The 22,434-nt window shown below is 38.5% G+C and overlaps 1 protein-coding gene across 1 annotated transcript in view; it reads right to left on the reverse strand.

Moving 5' to 3' along the window:
• The window catches only part of NOL10 (nucleolar protein 10), a 73,573-nt gene that overhangs the window by 50,736 nt on the left and 403 nt on the right, over positions 1 to 22,434 (reverse strand). Inside the window, exons 2-12 of the mRNA XM_034766507.1 lie at positions 20,518 to 20,563; positions 17,500 to 17,598; positions 16,321 to 16,398; positions 14,842 to 14,879; positions 10,766 to 10,902; positions 9,855 to 9,920; positions 8,074 to 8,134; positions 7,415 to 7,500; positions 6,965 to 7,043; positions 5,380 to 5,529; positions 1,630 to 1,696 (exon numbers count right to left, since the gene is read on the reverse strand). Of these exons, the coding sequence (XP_034622398.1) occupies positions 1,630 to 1,696; positions 5,380 to 5,529; positions 6,965 to 7,043; positions 7,415 to 7,500; positions 8,074 to 8,134; positions 9,855 to 9,920; positions 10,766 to 10,902; positions 14,842 to 14,879; positions 16,321 to 16,398; positions 17,500 to 17,598; positions 20,518 to 20,563 (907 nt within the window). The remainder of the gene's footprint in view (positions 1 to 1,629; positions 1,697 to 5,379; positions 5,530 to 6,964; positions 7,044 to 7,414; positions 7,501 to 8,073; positions 8,135 to 9,854; positions 9,921 to 10,765; positions 10,903 to 14,841; positions 14,880 to 16,320; positions 16,399 to 17,499; positions 17,599 to 20,517; positions 20,564 to 22,434) is intronic.

Raw genomic sequence — 22,434 nt, forward strand, 5'->3', positions numbered from 1 at the left:
CCACCTGTTTATGCTCTCTGTATGTGTGTATATATATCTCCTCAATATTTATTCCACTCTGTATGCATCCGAAGAAGTGGGCTGTAGTCCACGAAAGCTTATGCTCTAATAAATTTGTTAGTCTCTAAGGTGCCACAAGTACTCCTGTTCTTTTTGCGGATACAGACTAACACGGTTGCTACTCTGAAACCTGTATACTTGGTGCATTTTCCATGCACGTTTGTTCTCAGCTCACCATGCAGAGGAGCAGGGTCCTCCCACCCCCCGCATCCTGGCACACACACATGGGGGCAGAGAGAGGAATTCAGATCCTCCAGGGGAACCAGATACCAGGTCACATGGGGCGATATGGAGAGGGTCAGACCACCCACCCCCGACCCCAGATTCCAGCACACACATTGGGGGGGAGTGGGGGGGGACGACACACAGCCGCAGATTTCCCCAGATCCTGGCACACAAAGGGGAACAAGGAGAGGGACTCAGAACACAGAAGGGGAGAATGAAGCTGACAAGCCACCAACCTCTAATCCCCCCACCCACTTCCTGCCACCCATCCCTCCTACCATCCCTAATCCCCACTCCCTCCTCTTGCCCTGACACCCACAATCTCTTGTCCCTACCGCCCTTCCATTTACCCCTCTCATCACAGCCACAGACCCCTCTCCTCCTATTCCCCCCACTCCTTTGCTCCCTCTCATCCCCCACACCTCCAGCAATACTCCAACACCCTCCTACATTCCTCCTCACTGCTCTGACCCCTTGTATTCCCTAGCTCTGTACCAACAAAGTTATAAGAATCTAACAATGATATGAGCACCTTGTATGAGAGGACTGTGTATGAGGAACCCCTTGACCAAATGATTCTGCGACCTGGTTTCCTTTAATGACACACAGTTTCATTGTTCAGGAAACATGATTACATTATCCTTTCATCTTCCTTCCAATTAATCAATGCTGACACTCTGCTATAATAATCCGCAGGTGGAAAAGTAGCAAGTACCCAGCAATCACTCTCACATATTTACGCAGAGCACATGTAATTGATTATCATTAAGAAAACAGAGCTCCTTCTAAATTAACAGGGCACATTTCCCAAAAGTCAAAAACCCCTTAATAGAGACAGACAGTAGCAGTATACCTCCAGATCATTCTCAGATTCCTGATAAGGCTAGGGTTTGAACTCTCAGTGCATGGGTGTAGCTCTGTTCAAATTATGAAATTATGACAAAAACAAACATTTTAAATGTTGTTGACAAGTCATTTTTTGTCAAAATACTGATGAAAAAACTTTGTCCAGTTTTAGAAAGAAAAAAAACTTTCCTTACTCAAATTAGGTTCTGGTCTGGACACAGAACTAAAACCGCTACTCTTATGAAAAATTGCATTGGATTTTCAATGGCCAAAAGCAGCTCCAATCCTCCGAATGACAGTATAGTGTCACACTGATTCATTACTGACTCAGAGGAAAGAAGGATACAAATATGACCACATGAAGCTCCATAAAAAGTCTATCAACCAAGGTCAGCCAAGCCTGACTCTCCTTCACTATGACAGCTAAGGAGATCACAGCCTGAGGCAGTAGGTGCTTTACCTGTTGAATGTAATAGGTATTTAGGGTATTTTACATACCTGAATTAGGATAAAGGCAGATATCATTGATATCATGTTCTGGCTCCATGGAAGTAAATATTTTCCCCTGAAATAGTAGGAAGAAAACATTAAGAGATTTTTAAATGATACAATTACGAAGTTCAATAAAACAAACTGATTAAAAAGTAGCCCTTATGGAAATTAAAAATATAGTGGAAGAGTACAGCAAGCAAGGCATGATACAAACAAGGCTTTGCACTATGATGGCAAAGGCAACTCAAGGAATTCTACATTGTAGCCACTGGCTGACCAGATGTTCAATAAGAATATGTGGCCTATCAGTTGCTCAACTCAAAATACAACATTGCATGCTGGGACTTGTAATTTCCCCTTTGGAATTGCTGCATTGAAGATGGGGATGTCAGCAATCTACTCCATTGTATGTAAGTGGGATGTAGCCCTCATTTCGGCATAGTCTGAATGTGCCAGTTCTATGTAGTCTCATTTTAATAAGTAACCCATCTATACTAGAGAGCTTGAAATGACAGGTTGGGTGTGGGCTTTGGTTCCCCCACCCCACTCTCGTGTGTAACACAAGGCATGGCATAGCACTTTACACTACCTGTAATTTATTAACGTCATATTAAAGAGGTCTGAATAAAAGGATCCAGTTGTAACTTAGAAAGACCAGAATAGAGGTTGATAAGCAATTTAATAATGATATTAAAAATACACAGTTTAAGGATTTCGTGTCACTTCAGGAATTTGACTCTATAGTAGATCAAGGGGGAAAAAAACAAAACAAAAAAAAAAAGACAGCTCTCAGTTTACATCCAAACCACTGTAGTGAAGTAAGACAAGAGAAAACTATTTAAAAAAATATCCAAAGGAACAGAACAGGAGAAACAAAGATAAACAGGAATCAATGCTGCACAACATTAAGAAAAGGGGAAGATCTGTTGTTCAACAACCTTGTCATTTTCAGTTCATGTTGCTACACATAATGCCACTGATGGGCAAGATAGGCACTAAAAGAAGTTTGTGACCCAAGTTGTTGTTTTATTTAAATTAAAAATTTTTTTTGCCTTTAAATATTTTTAAATGGATCCTTTTACTGACAGCATATGAGGAATGGGAGTCTGCTTGTTCTAACAAATTGACTGAGAAGGGTGCCAAACCTGCTTCTTAATTATTTACACTGAGGTGAAAACTGGGTATATAGTATATTCGGTGTATAATCCTATATCATAAATAGCCATTTAATACCACTTCGCATTTATACAATGCCGTTCAACTGAGGATCTCAAATCCTCAACCACGAAGTGCGATACATGATATATGCCGATCACTTCATCCATAACTGAAAGACAGCCTGTTCTTGAGTGGAATGTGACTTGTTTAACAATGCACAGCAACGCTACACATCAATTTAGACAAAGTGAAGAAAACCATATGTAGAATCTACAGGGGGAATTTAGCTAGGAAGAATGTGATTACCAACTAGAATGGCGCCTGGACAATGAAATTACCGTGTGTAGCAGGGCACTGAATGAGGGAAGCAGTGGATGTCTGCGTTTTCATTATAGAAACATCAGCAAAAAAATACATTGAAACATAGCCCTTGAAATTCTAATATATAAAAATATTTCAAGCATTAGGTTACCACCAAAGATGCGGATGTCTAAAGGTAAAGGATTTGCTTGAAAATGTAGGAATTCGGTCCCTTCTCTGCAAGCACCTCTCTCCGAATGCACAGAGTGCAGAGTCACTTGTCCATTGAAAACTTTCCCAGCATAATTTTCTGATAACTGGTCCTTTGAGTTGGACAGAGAAAAGCAGCTGCAGCCCTGAAGTAGCCATCTGGCACCCACTTGGTTCATACCCTTCCTTGCCAACTGGTAATTATTCCTATTATTCTTTCCCTTTCTGTTATCATTGAAGAAATGGCACATCTACTCTTACTCATCTGTAACATGCCAAGTGAGCTTTAATGATCACGATGGTCAGAACCTGTTTTGCACTGTATCCAGAATTATTGTGCAAATTTAGAGGGATTCAGAAGCAAGACTATTTTAAGAGGGGGAAAACCCAGACAGCACAGTTAGGTACTTTTATAAGCAAACATGTAAAACAGCCATTAAGAAAGAAGCCTCTAAGAATTGGGCCATAGCACTAAAAGCATGAGCATACATGTCCTCAGTGTTCTAAAATGAGGGACAAAAGCAGAGCAAACTTGGATCCCATTTCTCGTCTCTTCTGCCTTCCCTGCAGCAGTCGCACCTACCTTCCAGGCGCTTCCTCTACCTCCCAGGAGAATGCTGTTACCCCACCCACCTCTGGTCTCTTCCCTGATGACTAACAGAAGAGCATTCTCCCACCCCCATCTCAGCAGATAAAAGCCTCACACTCCCCACCCGAAGGCACGTCTCAGCATGGGGCTACTCTGGTATCAAAGCCAGAGACTCTCCACCCCACTCTGCCTCTGCACGGTTGGCACTCAACCAGAGATATTCAGGAACCAACAGCTGGTGGAGGTGGGGCCAGTTGGCACATACTCTAGGAAAGAGTCCAAACCCAGCACTGCCTCCTGCGGTAAAAAACTCTCCCTCTTCCCACCTCAGGAGCCACCTACTAACCTTTATGGTGCTTAACTGTCGTTGAGAGAAATGTATGCAATTAAAAAAATGGAGAGAGGCTAGCGCTGGTGTTTAAACACTAGTCAAGGATTTATCAAATCTTGTAACTAACTATACAGTTACTGAAAAGAGGCTTGTTACCAACCAACCCATGTGTGATCAGAGAAAACTGTAAGAAAGCTGGTGAACCTAAAAGGTCTCTGGGTGTTTGTGAAGGCAAGTAGATTTCCTATGGTGGAGAAATAATAGTACAACCCTAGATGACTGACTGAAATAGGCTATAAAGCATTTGGAAGCTACAGAACGGGCCGTGACTTCTCTTGATAAGGTCCATCATCAAGTCAGAAGAGAAGAAGAGTGCAGGAGCAGAACAGCTAGTGAGTCTTTGAGGAGTGTAATACAAGCACTAGTAAGAAAAACAGCAAATAATGGAAGACCCTGAAATGAAACTAAGTTACAATAACGCTATTATGGATCTGCCAATTCGCGCATAGTAAATTCCATACAAAACATTGTCTTAATCTGTGCATTAATGCTAAAGAGATTGTCAAACACCCAACAAACATGACATCTCCTGTAACATATGGATATTCAGGCTGAAAGCTCAACTTTCTCTCTGCCTTTTAAGCTTTTAAGGTTAAAAATATCTACTGTAAATTAGTCAGTTAATGCAATACACAACATATTGCAAAATTGCAATTTGAGAGTAGGCTTAATTTCTGCTTCTTCGTACTGGCAGAGTTATGTAAATATAAGCATCGGACTCCTTGAACTACAGAACGTTGATCACGGGGGTTAGAAATGAATTAAGTGCATTTTGGGAAAAATAGACTTTGTGCTAAAGGAACAGAGGAAGGAAAACATTTTGTATTTTTTGTTTTTTTACATCTCACCAATTTTACAAATGTTTTAGACCTTTATTTTTTTTAAAAGGCTTATAAGCAGCTATATATCTGTTGAAAACAGTCTGTGCATCTGTATACTCAACAGTTTACTGAAGATTTTCCCAATCTATTTGTAAAGTCAAACAGAATACAACAATACTAAGCAAATTAGGATACGCAAAAAACCTCACTATATTGAAATGCAGACATAAGACATAAGTTCAAATCACATACAAACAAAATTATGAAAAATAATTTAATAGACTTACCGTGTCCTTGTTCCACATTTTTATGATTCGTGAATCTGCAGATATTATTAAATCTAATGGATCCTGGAACTGGATTGATTTAATAGGCAGGCCATACTGGTGATCTTTGACTATTAATGGATTACTGGATCTGAGATCATACAACAAAACCTGGAAAAATAAAGACAACAGAAATTTCCTGTACTATCTAATCAAGAGGGTTCAACCTAGACTTGGCTTAGACTCAAGGTTGTACCGGTTAAACTACATTTGTGCAACATCACCTTTAGGTTAAACTGGTAGAACTTTTGTGTTTAGACAAGTCTGTAAAAATATAACTAAGAAGCAGCTGAAATTCTGAACGGGTTATTGTTTATGAAACAAGCCCGGTTTACTCTGAATTAATCTCTTATACCAATACCACACAGATGCTTCAGTACTATGATTATATATGAATGTAAGCATTTACCATACTTCCCAGTAAATACCGAAAATCAAGTGTTATATGTGCTGTCATCTGTCTAGTGTATTCTAGTGCTATTTTTCCTTTATGGCACAAGATGGTGATAAGGCAAGGTAACTTCAAGTGAGATATGTAACTCATATTTTTAGAAACCCCTTGGGATTTAGCAGTTTTTAAATCAACTTACTACCTGGGAACGTCATTTTCACGCTTTCCATTGAAAACATTAGCGTTCACATTCCCTTTATGGGAAGTAACGTGGTCCACTAGGTAAGAGCCCTGGCCTGGGATTCAGGAGACTTAAACTCTAGTCCTGGCTCTCCCACGGATCGGTCACTGGGCCTTGGGCAGTGCTCAATTTCCTAAATGTAAAGTGGGGATACTAATGCTAACTTACCTTTGTAAAGCATCCAGTTCTACACATGAGCAGAGCTACGCTAGTACTAAATATTCTTCTGATTCACCAACATTAGACTCTGAACCCCAAGTATTGAGGTGAATGGCTCTCTCAAAACATCCGGAACAGGTACTCAGAAAGCAGACGTACAAAAACAATACTCAACCTGGGGCTCTACAATCAAATAGAGTACAGAAGAAATCCTAACACTGCACTACACATGGATAGCCCAAGTAATAATCAATTAACTGGAGTTGGGCAATCCCTAACTTCATCCAGGAGCAGTTTCAAGAAAGATGAAAAACAACCCCTTTCACGAGAATAGCCAGGAGGTGGGGTAGGAGGAGAGTGGATACGATAAATTGAATTGAAAAGCAGAAGAACCACAGAAAACAGTAACTTCCTCACACTACTGAGTCAACAGAAAGTTACATTGAGATGTTGTGCGCGCGGGCAGGGGAGGGGGGAGAGGGAGTTTGTAGCATTACATCAGGACATCACTACACTGTAATTTTGTAGCTCTTTAATTCTTCTTGATAAAGTTACTCTGCACCTTAAGGTTGAGTATTATTACCTTGGATACAAACACAAATGCCAAGTTTGTGTGTGTATATTTTACTCCTCCGCTGGTACAAAGTGGCTTCAAAAAAACTATACTGAATGTCTGAAAAGATCCAGGTCTTTGGTACAAGAACTGTATCTCTCAAGATCTATGGCAAACAAAGTTAATTCAACAGCATGCTTACCTGTCCAGTGGATGTGCCTACAGCCATATTCAAAGCTCCATTAAACTTCAGTGCTGAAATAGATGGCAAGCCATCTATCCTGAAAAGAACAATGTTCATAATTATATTTTCCTTTTAGTAAAGACTGTGAATATTTGCTAAAATGCCTATAGTTAATGGCTAAAAATACTGAATGTTTGTTTATATATTCAGAAATTAGATACAAAAACTAATGGGGACATCAATGACATGCATTTTTCAGAAATACTATTGTTCATCTTCACAAGTTCTGGGTTGATGTGCATTTAGCCTTTGCCTGCCAGACCAATGAAATAAGAGACCTAACTTTCTAGATAAAGGACAATTCTACAGCATTAACACTCTAGCGTTGATGGGATTACTGATGTGTAGTAGGACTGGAGAGCAGGATCAGGACCTAACATTATGCACTAACAGCCAATCATTACTTACTCTGTATCTGCTGTCACACTGCTTAAAGCACAGTCCAACACACCAACTCGATTTCTAGTTCTAGGGTCCCAGCATTCCACTTTCCCCTAAACACAGAATAAACAATTAATGAAAAAAATATATATAATTCAAGATTAAACAGTGCAATTATTTAGCCCTGTCAGAAGCCAGAAATCAAATTATAGAGGATGCTGGATCCACTTTGATTGCAAAGGTAAACAGCTCATGGAAGGATTGGATTTAAGTGATGACATGCTAATTGCCACATTTTAGTTTTCTTCTATTTTTAAAAAATACGATCAGATCTGAATGTCTTTAAAATGTTAAATCCTAAAATAGTTACAGGATGTGTGTAGGCTAGTTAAGTTATACATATGTCTATATTTTAAAGTTAAATGTGATGATTGTTTTCTTTGTTTACTTGTGGAATCATAAGTGTCTCCACGTCCAATATAGTGCAAGAAATTCTGTTTGCATTGTGCTCTGAAAACAGCCATGCTGTCCAACATCTTAATCAATTCACATTTAATGTAATAAATTAGATCAAATTATTTCTTCAGCTATATATTATGATTTACTTCTATGATCTGCATACGATCACCAAGAAATGAGAAAGAAATACTGCCACAGTTCTTAAAAAGGTTAATTTAAACATTTACCTCAGCTGTACCAGTAGCAAATAAGCAGTGTATGGGATTTATGTCACAGACATTATTCTCCCTAGAACAGAAAGAGGGGCAAAGTTTAATGTCCCACAAAATGACTTAGAAGAACTAAAATAATTGTAATTCATAGATTCTAGGACTGGAAGGGACCTCGAGAGGTCATCGAGTCCAGTCCCCTGCCCGCATGGCAGGACCAAATACTGTCTAGACCATCCCTGATAGACATTTATCTAACCTACTCTTAAATATCTCCAGAGATGGAGATTCCACAACCTCCCTAGGCAATTTATTCCAGTGTTTAACCACCCTGACAGTTAGGAACTTTTTCCTAATGTCCAACCTAGACCTCCCTTGCTGCAGTTTAAACCCATTGCTTCTGGTTCTATCCTTAGAGGCTAAGGTGAACAAGTTTTCTCCCTCCTCCTTATGACACCCTTTTAGATACCTGAAAACTGCTATCATGTCCCCTCTCAGTCTTCTCTTTTCCAAACTAAACAAACCCAATTCTTTCAGCCTTCCTTCACAGGTCATGTTCTCTAGACTTTTAATCATTCTTGTTGCTCTTCTCTGGACCCGTTCCAATTTCTCCACATCTTTTTTAAAATGCGGCGCCCAGAACTGGACACAATACTCCAACTGAGGCCTAACCAGAGCAGAGTAGAGCAGAAGAATGACTTCTCGTGTCTTGCTAACCACACACCTGTTAATACATCCCAGGATCATGTTTGCTTTTTTTGCAACAGCATCACACTGTTGACGCATATTTAGCTTGTGGTCCACTATAACCCCTAGATCCCTTTCTGCCGTACTCCTTCCTAGACAGTCTCTTCCCATTCTGTATGTGTGAAACTGATTTTTCCTTCCTAAGTGGAGCACTTTGCATTTGTCTTTGTTAAACTTCATCCTGTTTAATTCAGACCATTTCTCCAATTTGTCCAGATCATTTTGAATTATGACCCTGTCCTCCAAAGCAGTTGCAATCCCTCCCAGTTTGGTATCATCCGCAAACTTAATAAGCGTACTTTCTATGCCAATATCTAAGTCGTTGATGAAGATATTGAACAGAGCCGGTCCCAAAACAGACCCCTGCGGTACCCCACTCGTTACGCCTTTCCAGCAGGATTGGGAACCATTAACAACAACTCTCTGAGTACGGTTATCCAGCCAGTTATGCACCCACCTTATAGTAGCCCCATCTAAATTGTATTTGCGCAGTTTATCGATAAGAATATCATGCGAGACTGTATCATGCTTGTTCCAACACCACTATCCTACCAACAATCCCACCCTCAACTGCCTGCTTATCCTTCCATAAATATCTTATTGTTTCCTTCCTCATCCCCTCTTGCACTTGGAATCTTCCCTGAAATGATTTACAAGTCTATCACCTCCTCCAAGTACCTTCTCAAGAACCATTTATGCCATGAAGACTGCAAGAAATCAGCCAAAATGATGGCTAGACTGAAGAGCACTGGGGATGGTTAAATGAAGGCACATTAATCAAAAGGAAGTTTCATAATATCTCTTTTAAAGAGCAGATTAGACAATTAAAAAATATCCATAGAGATAAGTTGAACACATCTAATTGTCAGAGTGAAGATTTTTTTAAAGCATGAACTCAGAATTGACCATGCTTCTTTCAAACTATACCGTAATTTACATTACAGTGCATTTGGATTGTGCATGGAATGTGCTATTGATAATGAGCAAGCTAAATATTTGGCTCCTCCTGCTGGAAAAAATTGTAATGAACATGATAAACTGTAGGTACTTACGAAGCATCAGTTTGTAGAGAATTCAGGTACCTTCCTTGTTCCAGATTTAATCTGTATACTTCAGAACTACAAAGAAGCTAAAGTTAATTATTTTCTCTCTAAATGCTAAATATTTTAAATGAGTGAAAACCATAAGACAATTCTTGTTTAGATCTCATTTTTATAGCAAGTATAAATTTTCAGAATTTAATTTGAATAGAGCAGGGAAACTCCTATCCCCTGACTAATCTTCCTTCCTATCTCTAAATGTTCACCAACAAAGTGTTGGTACTATACCAAAAACTACACCTTCCCAGGTAAGGAATGTGTTAATTTTCTAACATGTTATCTTAACAACTCTCCGCATGTTCAGTTGTTTGTTATTTATTTATTTTAGGTTTTTCTAAACCTTTTATTGTTTTTGTTGCTCTCTTCTGGACTCTCTCCAATTTGTCCACATCTTTTTAAAATATGGTGCCCGGAACTGGACACAGTATCCAGCTGAGGTCTCACCAGTGCTAAGGAGAGCCAATTACCTCCCATATATTACATATGATAATCCTGTTAATACACTCCAGCCATTTTTGCAACTGCATTGCATTGCAGGCCCATATTCAATTTGTGATCCAATATACCCCCCCGATCTTTTTCTGCAGTACTATTGCCTAAAGAGTTATTCCCAAATTAGTATTTGGGAATGATTTTCCCTTCCTGAGAGTTATTGAATTTAATTTTGTAAAGTCTTCTGTTTAATGAAACAACTTATTTTTTCTATCACCAACATTTTCTGTCTTCACTAGAGAATAGCATTTTCCACTATGCATGTAGATGGATTTGTCAATTTGTACAGTATATTTTTAGCTTCATTTTATACTTGGAAAAACCAGTCCTAAGAAAAATGAAAACAGAGACCAGCCCATCCGGATCAATACCTTGCTCCTACAAAATACAGGTCACACGATGGGTAGTGATAGGAGAAATCTCTACCAAACTTTGGTATTCTTGTCCTGTAATAACGGCCATGTTGTGAATGAAACTCAACGTATCTGTCACACTGCAAGAAGACAATCTGAAAACACAAAGCAGAAAGGATTTGGGGGTTGGTTAGTTTTTTTCTGATAGTTTCCTCCCCAGTTCCCCACCCTCATCACTGTTTTCTTTAAAGAAAACTCCAGTGATTTTTCAAATTCACAGGTTTTTAATCAAAACCCTAACATTTACTAAAATGGATCCTGCCTCACTATTTTCATTGGGTATGGGGAGTTTGATAAATTAATTTGAAGAGAATCTTTCTAAATGATTTCTGTAGCCTTTGGATCAATGTTTTTAGTGAAATTTCAACATGCGTTTAAAAAGTTGTATAATGATGGTGGCATTTTCTGTTCATTTGTCTGAAATCTGTATGCCCATATGAACAGTTCCCCTACCATCACCACTCCCTGAAGGGAAGGACAGATGTCTAACAGATGAGCACCTTTGATAATCTTGAGGACTTGGTCTAGCAGCACTGCTAGCAATGATGGAAGTCCTGACACACGACAGAGATAAGAGTACCTGTACCAAGTCTGTGCTAGTATTTCCACCATTCTATCCCACAAGGAGCTGCACCAGTGCTAAACTAATCCAGAGTGCAGACAAGACTTACAGTATAAGCCTTTTAACTTCTTTTAAACTTCTGGCAAAGGGAGATGTTTTCAAGTGAAGACTGAGACACTAAATAGAATAAATTATGGTATTCTGGAGAGTAAGGGTTCCCTGACAACTAACAGGAATACAGGCATTACCAAATTGAAATCACACTTGTGGTCTATCTAGTCCAGTATTATGTCTCAGAGAGTGGCCAGTACTAGATGCTTAAGAGGAAGGTGTAAGAACGCTGCAGCAGGCAGATGCAAGATAACCTACCCCATACATTAAGTCTCGTGATCCAAGAACTAGAGACTGACTTAAACCCTGAAGCTAGAGATTAAATTCCATTCCACACAATTTGTTACCATTAATTATAGCAACTCTCGATATTCATGTTATCTGCATAGAAGTCCAAACCTATTTTGAATTTTGCTAAATTCTTGGCCTCAACAACGTCCTGTGGCAATGTGTTCCAGAATTCAATTACAGGTTGTGCGAAAAATTATTTGAATTTGCCACCTTTTAATTTCATTGAATATCTGTTGTTCTCGAGTTATGAGACGGAGAACAGACATTCCTGATCTACATCCTCAAGACCATTAATTATTTTATACACTTTCATCATGTCCCCTATTATTCATCTCCTTTCTAACATAAACAATCCAGATCTTTTCAATCTCTCTTCAACAGTTTTCCCACATCCTTGACCATTCTGCGATTTATCTATTTTGTTACAATGTGGGTGATTAATATTGCAAATGAGGCCACCTCAATGATTTATATAATGGCATAATAACATTTTCCAAATTATTCTCCATCCAATCCCTCATGCAGCTTAACACCTTGCTTAGCTTTTGACCACAGCTGCACATTAAGAAGAGCTCTTCATTAAGCTTTTTACAATGATGCCTAGTACAGTTCTCTTCTCTAGTCTAACTAGAATCTCTTCTGTTCTAACTTGATAGTCTAATAAAACTAAAGGAAATTTCTGAAGCATGGAGCAGTACAGAAAATAAGTTAAAGAGATTAACGCAAAATGAGATCATATTCAATTTAAGCTTCAATAGCATGTTCTAAGTACACGGACAGAAGGAAAGGGGGAAAGACATCAAAGGATCACTCTCAGGGCGAGCAGAGATGCAGTTTATTTTCAAGAACAAATCTGAATAGTCATCCTCTTTCACTTTTACCACAAAAAGAATTTTTAAAGACTTTTCAAAATGTACCTTAAAAAAAAAAAACCACAATCAAATGTCATGCCTCCATAAAGTAAACTCAGAGTAACTGAAGACATACAAATGTTGAAGTTTCCCTCAATCTCTAATAATTGTTGTTTTAGATATTTATGGAAAGTCTCTACAATACAGGAACAAAAAACACTCAGGTTTTCCTTTATTAATAAATAGATCCAACTCAGTGGAACATTTTTTATATTCGTTTTCCCTTAGCATCATGTCAGTTTCTGCCTCCACTGAGTTATTCCTAGAAAATAAAACCTCTGGATGACAAGACCAGCTTCCCTATCTGGCTACTGGTATGGGTAAGAGGCAAATGGAAAGACAACCTTCTTTGAAAAGGCAAAAACACCATTCCTTTCTAAACCTACACAATGAGTCATATAATCATCAATTAGTAAATACTTCCAGAGTAATGCCTCTTCGATTAAAAATATCTTGAATGCACTGCAAATTTAAAGTAGGTAGGATTATTTGGACTGTTTTTCAGTTTTTCTCCTTATTGATTATATAGTATGTTTTTGGATAATAACATTTAAAAAAAAGACATACCAAAAGGAAAATACGGCGCTAGACAAGTTCTCTAGACAGTTTTTCTACATCTGAATATATTGCCAATTTCAGCTAAACACAAAAAAGCAACAATTTTTTTTTTTTTGGTAACCAGACAGGAAACTAATTTGTAAACAAAAATGTCTTCTGATAACCTCACAAATTCTTTTTTCAGTCCTTAAGATAGCCAGCATTTTCTCTTAGGCTTTGTCTAGAAAGCTACATTGGTCACAGGGATGAAAAAAAAAAAAAAAAAACCACACCTCTGACCAACATAGCTATGCCAACATAAACCCCAGTGTAGACACAGCTATGTCAATAGAAGAGTGCTTCCATCGCTCGGGAGGTGGTGTTCCGACACCAACAGAAAACCACTTTCTGTCAACGTATGCTGTGTCTACACTACTGGGCTATGCCAGTATAGTCTCCATAGTGTAGATGTACCTTTAGAGAGAAAGGTAGGCTGCTGTAACTCATAGAATCAGTTCCCTCCTTTTCCCCTTCAATGCAGACACAGTTATTCTTAGTTTTCTAGCAGATGGCAGAATTTTAGACATTCTGTATCTAGAAAAGCAACAAGATTACGTATCCAATAAAATGGCAATGTCTGTCCAGGGAAACTGAGGTCCTGATTCAGCAAGGTACTTAAGCATATGTCTAAATTTAAACACCTGAGTAGTCATACTGATGTCAACGAAATTACTCATGTGATTAACGTCAGGCACATGTTAATAACCTGATCAATCAGCACCTTAAATAAATTAACATTTAAAGGAACAGTCAATTTGAAAAATCACATTTCTGTCTGAAAAATGTGTACGTACCTTGTAGTTATGAATGATTGTGACTAAGGCTATGTCTATACTTACAGTGGCATGTAGAGAACAGCCCCCTAGCATGGGTATAAACACTACTGTAGATGGCGAGGAACTGCTTAGGCAAGTAAAAACACACCAGAACCTTGGAAGTATATATCCTACATAGCTCTTGACACACCTGAGAAATGCCTCCCACATCTACCCTGCTATTTTTAGCAGTGTACTGCCTTGCCCCTTTCCTGCTGCTGGAGCCTTTCCCTACCAAAGCTGAAGGCTCCGGCAGCAGGGAAAGGGGAGAAGCAGCAGGGAGAGGACCTTCCACTGCTACGTGTAGCTGTATACACCGCAGTGTGGACTCAGCCTGCTTGTCACTGAGGCATATAGGTACACGTAACCTGTACACTGCTGCAAATATAGACGAGGTCTAAAATGTCTATAACTGAAAGAAATTAGTAAAGACATTTCCTTCTTTTTCACATTTCATTTCCTTTGTATTTTAGACGAAACTTTGCATTAACTGCCAGTTTCGTTCTTTGTCCTGTATCCTGACTATTCAGGAGAAGACATTCAAACAACAGAGGCAGAGAAAAATAAAACATTTTAAAGCTCATTTTAAAAAGAGTCAGGACATGCTATTTAAAGAAGCTGGACTTTAATTTTTTTTTTAAACTCATCAACTTCAAAAGTTTGTATTGGTAGTATCCCTTTAATACACAGAAGTCTAAAATAATTCAGTTTTCTCAATAGACATTAAAAATAAAATATTAAACATACCTTTGAGTAATCATCTGATAAAATATCAAATGTAACCACTGGGGAGGAGGAAGAATAAAGAAAGTTTAAGAATCAATTATGTAAACATGATTTACAAACACTGACCTAGATCTTTAATGCTTAACTTTCATCATGTAAGTAGTTCACATTGACGTCAATGCATTATGTATGCAATCTTTAATTACATGATCAAATACAATCTTCATATACTTTTCTAAAGCTTAGAGATACACATGTAGCACCTCGCCATGTTTTATCATTCTTGTAAACAATGTATTTTCCTTAAAATAATACTCAAGTATATCTTTTTTTGTCTCAGTCTAGTTAGAAGCTAGTTAAATCAGAGAAAGGCAATTTTTGTGGTGAATTTAGGCAACTTTTATATGCCAGCAGGAGTCCACTATTAAACTGTTGTACTTAATCTGAAGGAAGTTGTGGAGAATGTTTACTATGTTCTTTGTAAATTAATGATTTTCACAGATTGTTGTTTTTCTGGCATACTAGAAGACTATACACATGTGTTTAAAGTTTAAAACAAATGGAGATATAATCATGAAATTAAAGGTTATCATAACAAATATGCACAAAGTTGCAAGTACAACATTGCCTTTGTCATATCTTGAGCACTTAACCACACAACTTTAGTACCACCTTAATTTAGTTTTTTAGATTAAATTATTTATTTATTTCTAGTAGCACTCACAACATGTAAAGTACTTTTCAGATAGGAAAGAGGGCAAATAAGCTCAAATTCCATTAAGAATGTAAACAATTAACGTATAATTAATAACCTTAACTAGCTTACAGATTTAAATTTGATACCGAATGAAAAAAATTAAAGCTTTTTAGAGTTTTCTAGAACACTAACTAGAGATTGATTCACTCAGAAAGAAGAAAATGCAATAGTGATACGACATTATCTAATACTCAAGTCAGGAGTATGCAAATTAGTAATTTTTACTCTGTACTTATTGCTTTTCTTGACAGCTGATTAGATAGAGGTTATTTCGACTTTTTTTGTAATTTTTTTAAAAATAAATTTGTAAAAGTCCAGCCAGCCATAAAAGCATGTTTATCTAGGATTGATGGCTCGCTTTCTAGCAATCTTATTAATTTACAGAAATCCCATTTGCGTTGACCAAAGATACACATGGACATTTGGATCTAACAATTACCAAGAAAAGTGCAATGTAAAACCTTATGATCTTGCAAACTTAAGTTACAGGGTAAATCAGATAGCCTGTGCTTTGCTTTAGACACGTTATTTAAGTTCCCACAGATTTCAAAATGCTTTACAAAATACGTTAAGTAACATTATCCCCCTTTTATAGATGGGAAAATGGAGGTAAAAAAAAGTGACTTGCATAAAATCACAGCAAGTTAATGACTGAACACAGGTCTCTCTACTCCACTTCAGTACCCTACTTACAGGTCCACACTGCCTCCCATATACAGTTTAAAGCCATATAATTTACTGACCTTCAGAATCTAAGCATCTTTCAAATTTCAGGGATAATTGATAGGTATCAAAACACCGGATCCTTGGCTTATATGTTCCTGCAAAACAGTTTTATCCCTGACATAAGCAAACCAGAGAATATGTTTTCAAAACAATCAGTTAAACACAGTCAGGTCTTAAGTACGCACTGTTTACTTTTGCTGTTATTTCAACCGTTGGAACCTTCAGCCCTAGAAATCAATGGTAGCTGCTGAGTGCTTGCAACTTTTAAAACTCAAGCCACGTAGGGACATAACTTTAGGGACCCGTTTTTGAAAACCTTGACCTTGGTGCTCGAGATTTATTGTGAAAACCACACACAAGCTGAAGATAATGGTCTCTGTGACTGGATATAACAATAGTACCTTCTAATCGGTCTGAAAGGCTAAGCCTGTGTACTGTATTAGATTGCCCAGGCCTACTTAAATCACTAATTCTCAGTTATATCTGTGAAGTTTAGTTGTATACTATGCCTCCATCCTTTTAAATAATACCAGATTAATTTAAAATAAGATGATTATTGAACAACAACAACAACAGGAGCATTTTAACCAAAATGGCTGAAGTACCCATAGAAAGAAATAGGAAGATAACATTTTCTTTACACTTTACCACTAAAGTGATATTCATAACTAAAGACAACATTTACTGTTCATTCACCAAGTGAGTCATGCAGCTATCAGGTCTTAAAATAGTATATTTCATCTTAAATAATATACGGTTACAGCAACCTGGGCCAATCCATGAAATGTTTACAGAGTTTCACTGATTTTTACTTTTGAAAAAACAATCAAAACCAGGTTTCATTATTTATGCAAATAGTTTGGCGGCCACTGGGATTTTCAATCAATTAAACTTTAAAAACTTATTTTGAAAGCCAAAGTCATATACACATAATAGAAGTGTCAAGGGTAGCCTCCATCTGCAAAAAAATAACAATTAAATTCTACAAATACCCATGTGCTACAAAGAAGTGCTTCACGGAGTATCATGATGTGAGCTACCAGGTTCACCACATGGTAACACTAAGCTGAAAAAGCACCTAAACATTGACACTTAAAAATTATCTACAAAGTCTTCTCTCCTTCAGTAAGGTACATCCAGGTAAAGGTTTTCTAATATTTTAGTCTTTAGCATACATAAACATTTAGTTAACTCACCAGCTGCCATAATATACTGTCCATCTCTTGATACCTTAATCTTTGTGCTAACTGTGGGCATGTCAAAGTCTTGAATAAGTTCGATTCTTCTGCGAACATCTGAAGAGAAAACATTCCTATTAAAGAAAACTGGTAACATCTTTTGTTTGACAGGCAAAGTTTTTTAAGGCAGTATCATTAGTAACTAAACAAAGGACAAAAATCCTCATTTTAAGCGTGATTAACATTTAATATAAATACTCCTGGGGGAATTCTGTGCCAAAAAATAAAAAAATTCTGCATAGAATCTTTGAAAATTATGCAAAATTATGCATAGTTTGTCAAAATAACACAATACAATTAAGCCAGCTACAATTATTTTAGTAATTTGTTTCAAAATATCTGTCAAAGTATGTAACAACACAGAGCAAAAAAAAAAAAAAAAAAAAAAAAAATTTTGTAAAAAATTATTAAATGATAAATTATTTATGAGACATATTAATACAGAACATTGTGTAATTCATTTAAATTACAATACAGAACTGTATTTCCTGCACCTGTCAGAAGCAGCACAAAGGCTTGGGAGAGTCAGGGGTAAGGGAGGAGCTGAGGGAGCCTAGGAAGGAGCCTAGGAGTGAACCTGGAGGGCATTGGGTATGGCTGAGAGGTTTTTCTTTGTGGGGAGGGTGAGGGAGGAGATTGTTAGGGTGTTGGGAAGCCTCTCCCATGCAGACCCTGGCTGACCCTAAGCCTCTTTCATTGTCAGGCACGTCTGCTTCTGACCCCACACCCCTCATCTCCATGGGTCTCTAAAGCCCTCCACCGCCAGGCTCAACGCTGTCACCCCACTAGCTCCTGAGCCCATGCTCCAGTCTGTCCCTCCCCAGCCCTGTATGCCCCACTCTGCCTTAACCTGGCTCCGCGGGCAGGGTGCTGTGATGAACTCTACTCCTGGGGGAATTCTGCAGCACTGGGCATAGAATTTTGTATTTTCCCCCAGATAAAAAACATTTTGCATAAGACGTGCTGCAGTTCCAACTTTTGCCCAGAGGAGGCCGCTGTGGTGCTAGAACAGCCAGCATGAAGGCAGCTGGCTGTTCCGGCACCACAGTGGCCTCTGGTGGGCAAAAGGCAGAACTGCAGCACTTATTAGGCAAAGTGCTTTTTATGTGGGATAATACAAAATTATGCGAGACAAATGAATTCTGCTAGTCCACAGATGCACAGAATTCCCCCAGGAGTAATTAATACTGCTTCCAAAAATATGCCGAGTGATAAATTTACAGATCAGTAAATTATGTGAATTTTCAGAAGTAGACTATATCAATGTAGAACAAATCATGTCAATGTAGAACAAATCACACCACTTCAGTTATAGTACATTAATACAATTATAGTACAGAAAGTGTGTTAAATAGCATTTTACCTTACATAGCTGAGACAATGTATAGTGCAGTGGTTCCCAAGCTTTTTGGGCTCAGGATCCATTTGTAAATGTTTATAGCCTGTCACGACCCAGTAAATAATCTGGGGTTGGAGGCCCTAGGGTTGTTTCAATTGGATCCTGCCCAGCACTTACCCCACAGTGGCGGCTCCTGCAGCTCCTGTGCTGTAGGGCTGGCTGGGCATGGCTCTCCACTCCGGGGTTGCAGTGCCACTCAGGTTTGGCCTCGCCACCCTGACTAGACCAAATTTGTATGAATGGAGTTTTGACCTGGCTCATGGGGTTGTTGTACCACTCACTCAAATATGGCCTACCTGAACTCCCGTCATCAGGACGGCTGGGGTTAACCTGAGTTGCATTGGGACCCCAGAGGTTTCCTGGAGCAGTGAGGCAGACCAACCAGCCCCACAGGACTGTAGCTACAGGAGTTTTCACACGATCCTCTGAAATATTCTGGCGATCCAATTTTGGGTCCCAACCCATGGCTGAGAAACCCTGGTACAGTGTATCACATTGCCCTCTGTTATGGAGTCATGCAATAAAACCCAATATACTGTACATCTATTTTAGCTTTCCATATGGCAGTTATCACTATGGTATTTATACCAAAACCAAAAGGGCATAAAAATCCAGAGTAAAAAGGTGTTTTGTTTCTCTCCTGATCTCTAGGCAGAAAAGCATGACTATGCATGGGTAGGAATTTTTGTCTGCAGGTTTTTTTTGTTTGCTGGGCATTTTTAACAGCATAGAGTCTGGGAAAAGAAGAGGAGGCTTTAATTAAAATGCAGATTTTATATTTTGAGTTGAACAACAGATCTTGGTGACAGGACTTCTTGCCGGAAAAGAATGCTCTGATATCAGTACTTGGTGCTGAGAAATGTGAGTATAAGCAGCTGCATTGTCCCTGAGGATCATAATTGTCACATTTCTGATGTAGATACAATCTTGTCATAATGTATATGTAAAAGGGGTCCAGCATATATTCTGTCCCACTTCCTACAGTGGCCAACACCTGATGCTTTATAGGAATTCAAAAACAACCCATAATTCATACAGTCAACTGTACAATACTGCACATAAGAAAATTTAGTTCTTGACCCCATAATCTAGATCAGGGATCAGCAACCTTTCAGAAGTGATGTGCCAAGTCTTCATTTATTCACTCTAATTTAAGGTTTTGCGTGCCAGTAATACATTTTAACATTTTTAGAAAGTCTCTTTCTCTAAGTCTATAATATATAACTAAACTATTGTTGTATGTAAAATAAATAAGGTTTTTAAAATGTTTAAGAAACTTAATTTCAGATTAAATTAAAATGCACAGCCCCCCCCGGACCAGTGGCCAGGACCCGGGCAGTGTGAGTGCCACTGAAAATCGGCATGCGTGCCATAGGTTGCCTACCCCTAATCTAGATCAATTTACAGCTGTGCCTCTTCAATCCAGAGGTGGCTGCCAACTATCTACTACGTACATAAGCAAAATATAATTATAGCTCTTAAATCAGTTTGTAAAGTTTTTTGATCTACTTCTGGACGAGGATGCTATATAAAAGCAACCCATTTTTACTGAACAGCATGTGTTAAGGACAACTTACCCACATTTTTCTTTTGTAGTGCTCTCTTCTTCCTATCGGAAAGCCACTGTAAGAAAAGGAAAATAATTGGTGTCAGTATTAATTTCAAGTGCTAGGAAAAGCCCGTGCGAGTTAGGCTTATCAAATTTGTCAGTGAAACAAAGCTAGGATCTAACAGTCAAATTAATTCTTGTTCTGTTTATTGTGCTATGTATAGCAAAGCAAGCATTTCCATGAAGCTATTTAATAATTTCACACTTAAGAAAATAAGTAATTGAAAACTTCTGTGTTAGTGAGTCTCTCAACACTCACCTGATTATTACAGCTATTTACATTCAGAAGATTTATCTTTGCAATCAGAGCAGTTATACATTTTTACCAAATAAAATCTTAAGATTCTCAGCCTCCCAAAAACAGCTTTGTCATCCTAGATGAGGCTTAAAGGTGTGCTGTTAGCACGTTAATTAATTAACACATTTTAACAGCCTAGTGCAGGCAAGGCTCCCACCTAGCTGTAACTCTAACAGTTTAGCATGCGTTAAAGTATATAAACTTCATAGTCTACACTAAACTTTTCAAATGTATTAGTTAGCATGTGCTAGCTAATGTACTGGCAACAACTTTTATCAAAGTCAAAAAATTCCTACAGGTTACAATTCCAAGGTTTAGGACAGCAGTCTAGAAAGAGACTAGGAATGGGGTGGGGGATAATGATATAAGCCACAAATATGTAAAAGGTCATTATTGGGGCAGTGAATTTAGGTGAAACAAGCACAGACTTCACTCAAAATTATTGGAATTTTGTGAGGAGACAAAATATTTTTTCTTCAGTTTTCTTCACTTTGTCCTATTCCTATGTTTCTCAGATATCAGTGTGAGACACGGACAAAAATATTAAGGGGACGCCATCAACTTAAAACCCAATTTTTAAGACATTACCACTATTTATAACATCTGTATAAACAGAGGTATTGCAGAGGTGGATCAGACCACAAGTCCATCTAACCTAGTATCATATCACCAACAGCAGTCAATACCAGAAGCTTTAGAAGAGGTGCAAAATAGCCACCCCGCAGGAAGGCATAGAAAAGGGGATAATCTACCCCAGGTCACATTTCCCCAACATCTAATAGTTGGAGGTTGTCTTAATCTCTGAAGCCTGAGGTATTATATCCCTCCATAAACATTTACTTTTTAGAGTTTTTACTAATATAACTCTGGATATTACTATTATCTGTACACAGGTGTAATCTCTTTCTGAATGCTGCTGAAACCTTGATCCCAAATCCCTAAGAGAGACTAGACAAGAAAGCACTAGGACATTGGCTTTCAACCTCTGGTCCACACACCCCTTTTGGTCCACAGACTATGGCTACACTACAGAACTTGCAGCTGCGCCGCGGTAGCACTGCTAGTGCAGACGCTCTAAACCGATTGGAGAGAGCTCTCCCATCAACTCAATTACTCCAGCCCCTGCAAGTGGTAGCAGCTATGTCGTCGGGACATAGTACTGTCCACACCAGTACTTAGGTTGGTGTAATGTACTTCGCTCAGGGGGGTGGGCTTATTCACACCAGAGCAACATAACTTATACGGGCTTAAACTGTAGTAGGAACATAGCCCCAATCCCCACCTCCACTGGAAATTTCTTAGGGGGTCCACTAATGAAAAAAGGTTGAAAACCACTGATCTAGGGAGTTCCCCCCCCCCAGTTTGTGCATTTGTCAGCAGTTTTTGTCTAGAAACGTTCACCGTTTCGCCTGTTATTCAAGCGGATCTTCAACCGGACAGGCACAGACTTGACAGAGACAGAAAAATATGCCTAAACACACATCCCCAAATTGGCAGCTGCAGCAGTTTTAGAAGAAACACCGTCGCTGTGTCAGTTTCACGCACAGTCTGAAGGGGTGTCAGCAACCGCCTTCCCAACCAGAGCGC

Source organism: Trachemys scripta, chromosome 3 (assembly GCF_013100865.1).
Source record: "Trachemys scripta elegans isolate TJP31775 chromosome 3, CAS_Tse_1.0, whole genome shotgun sequence".
Lineage (NCBI taxonomy): Eukaryota > Metazoa > Chordata > Testudines > Emydidae > Trachemys > Trachemys scripta.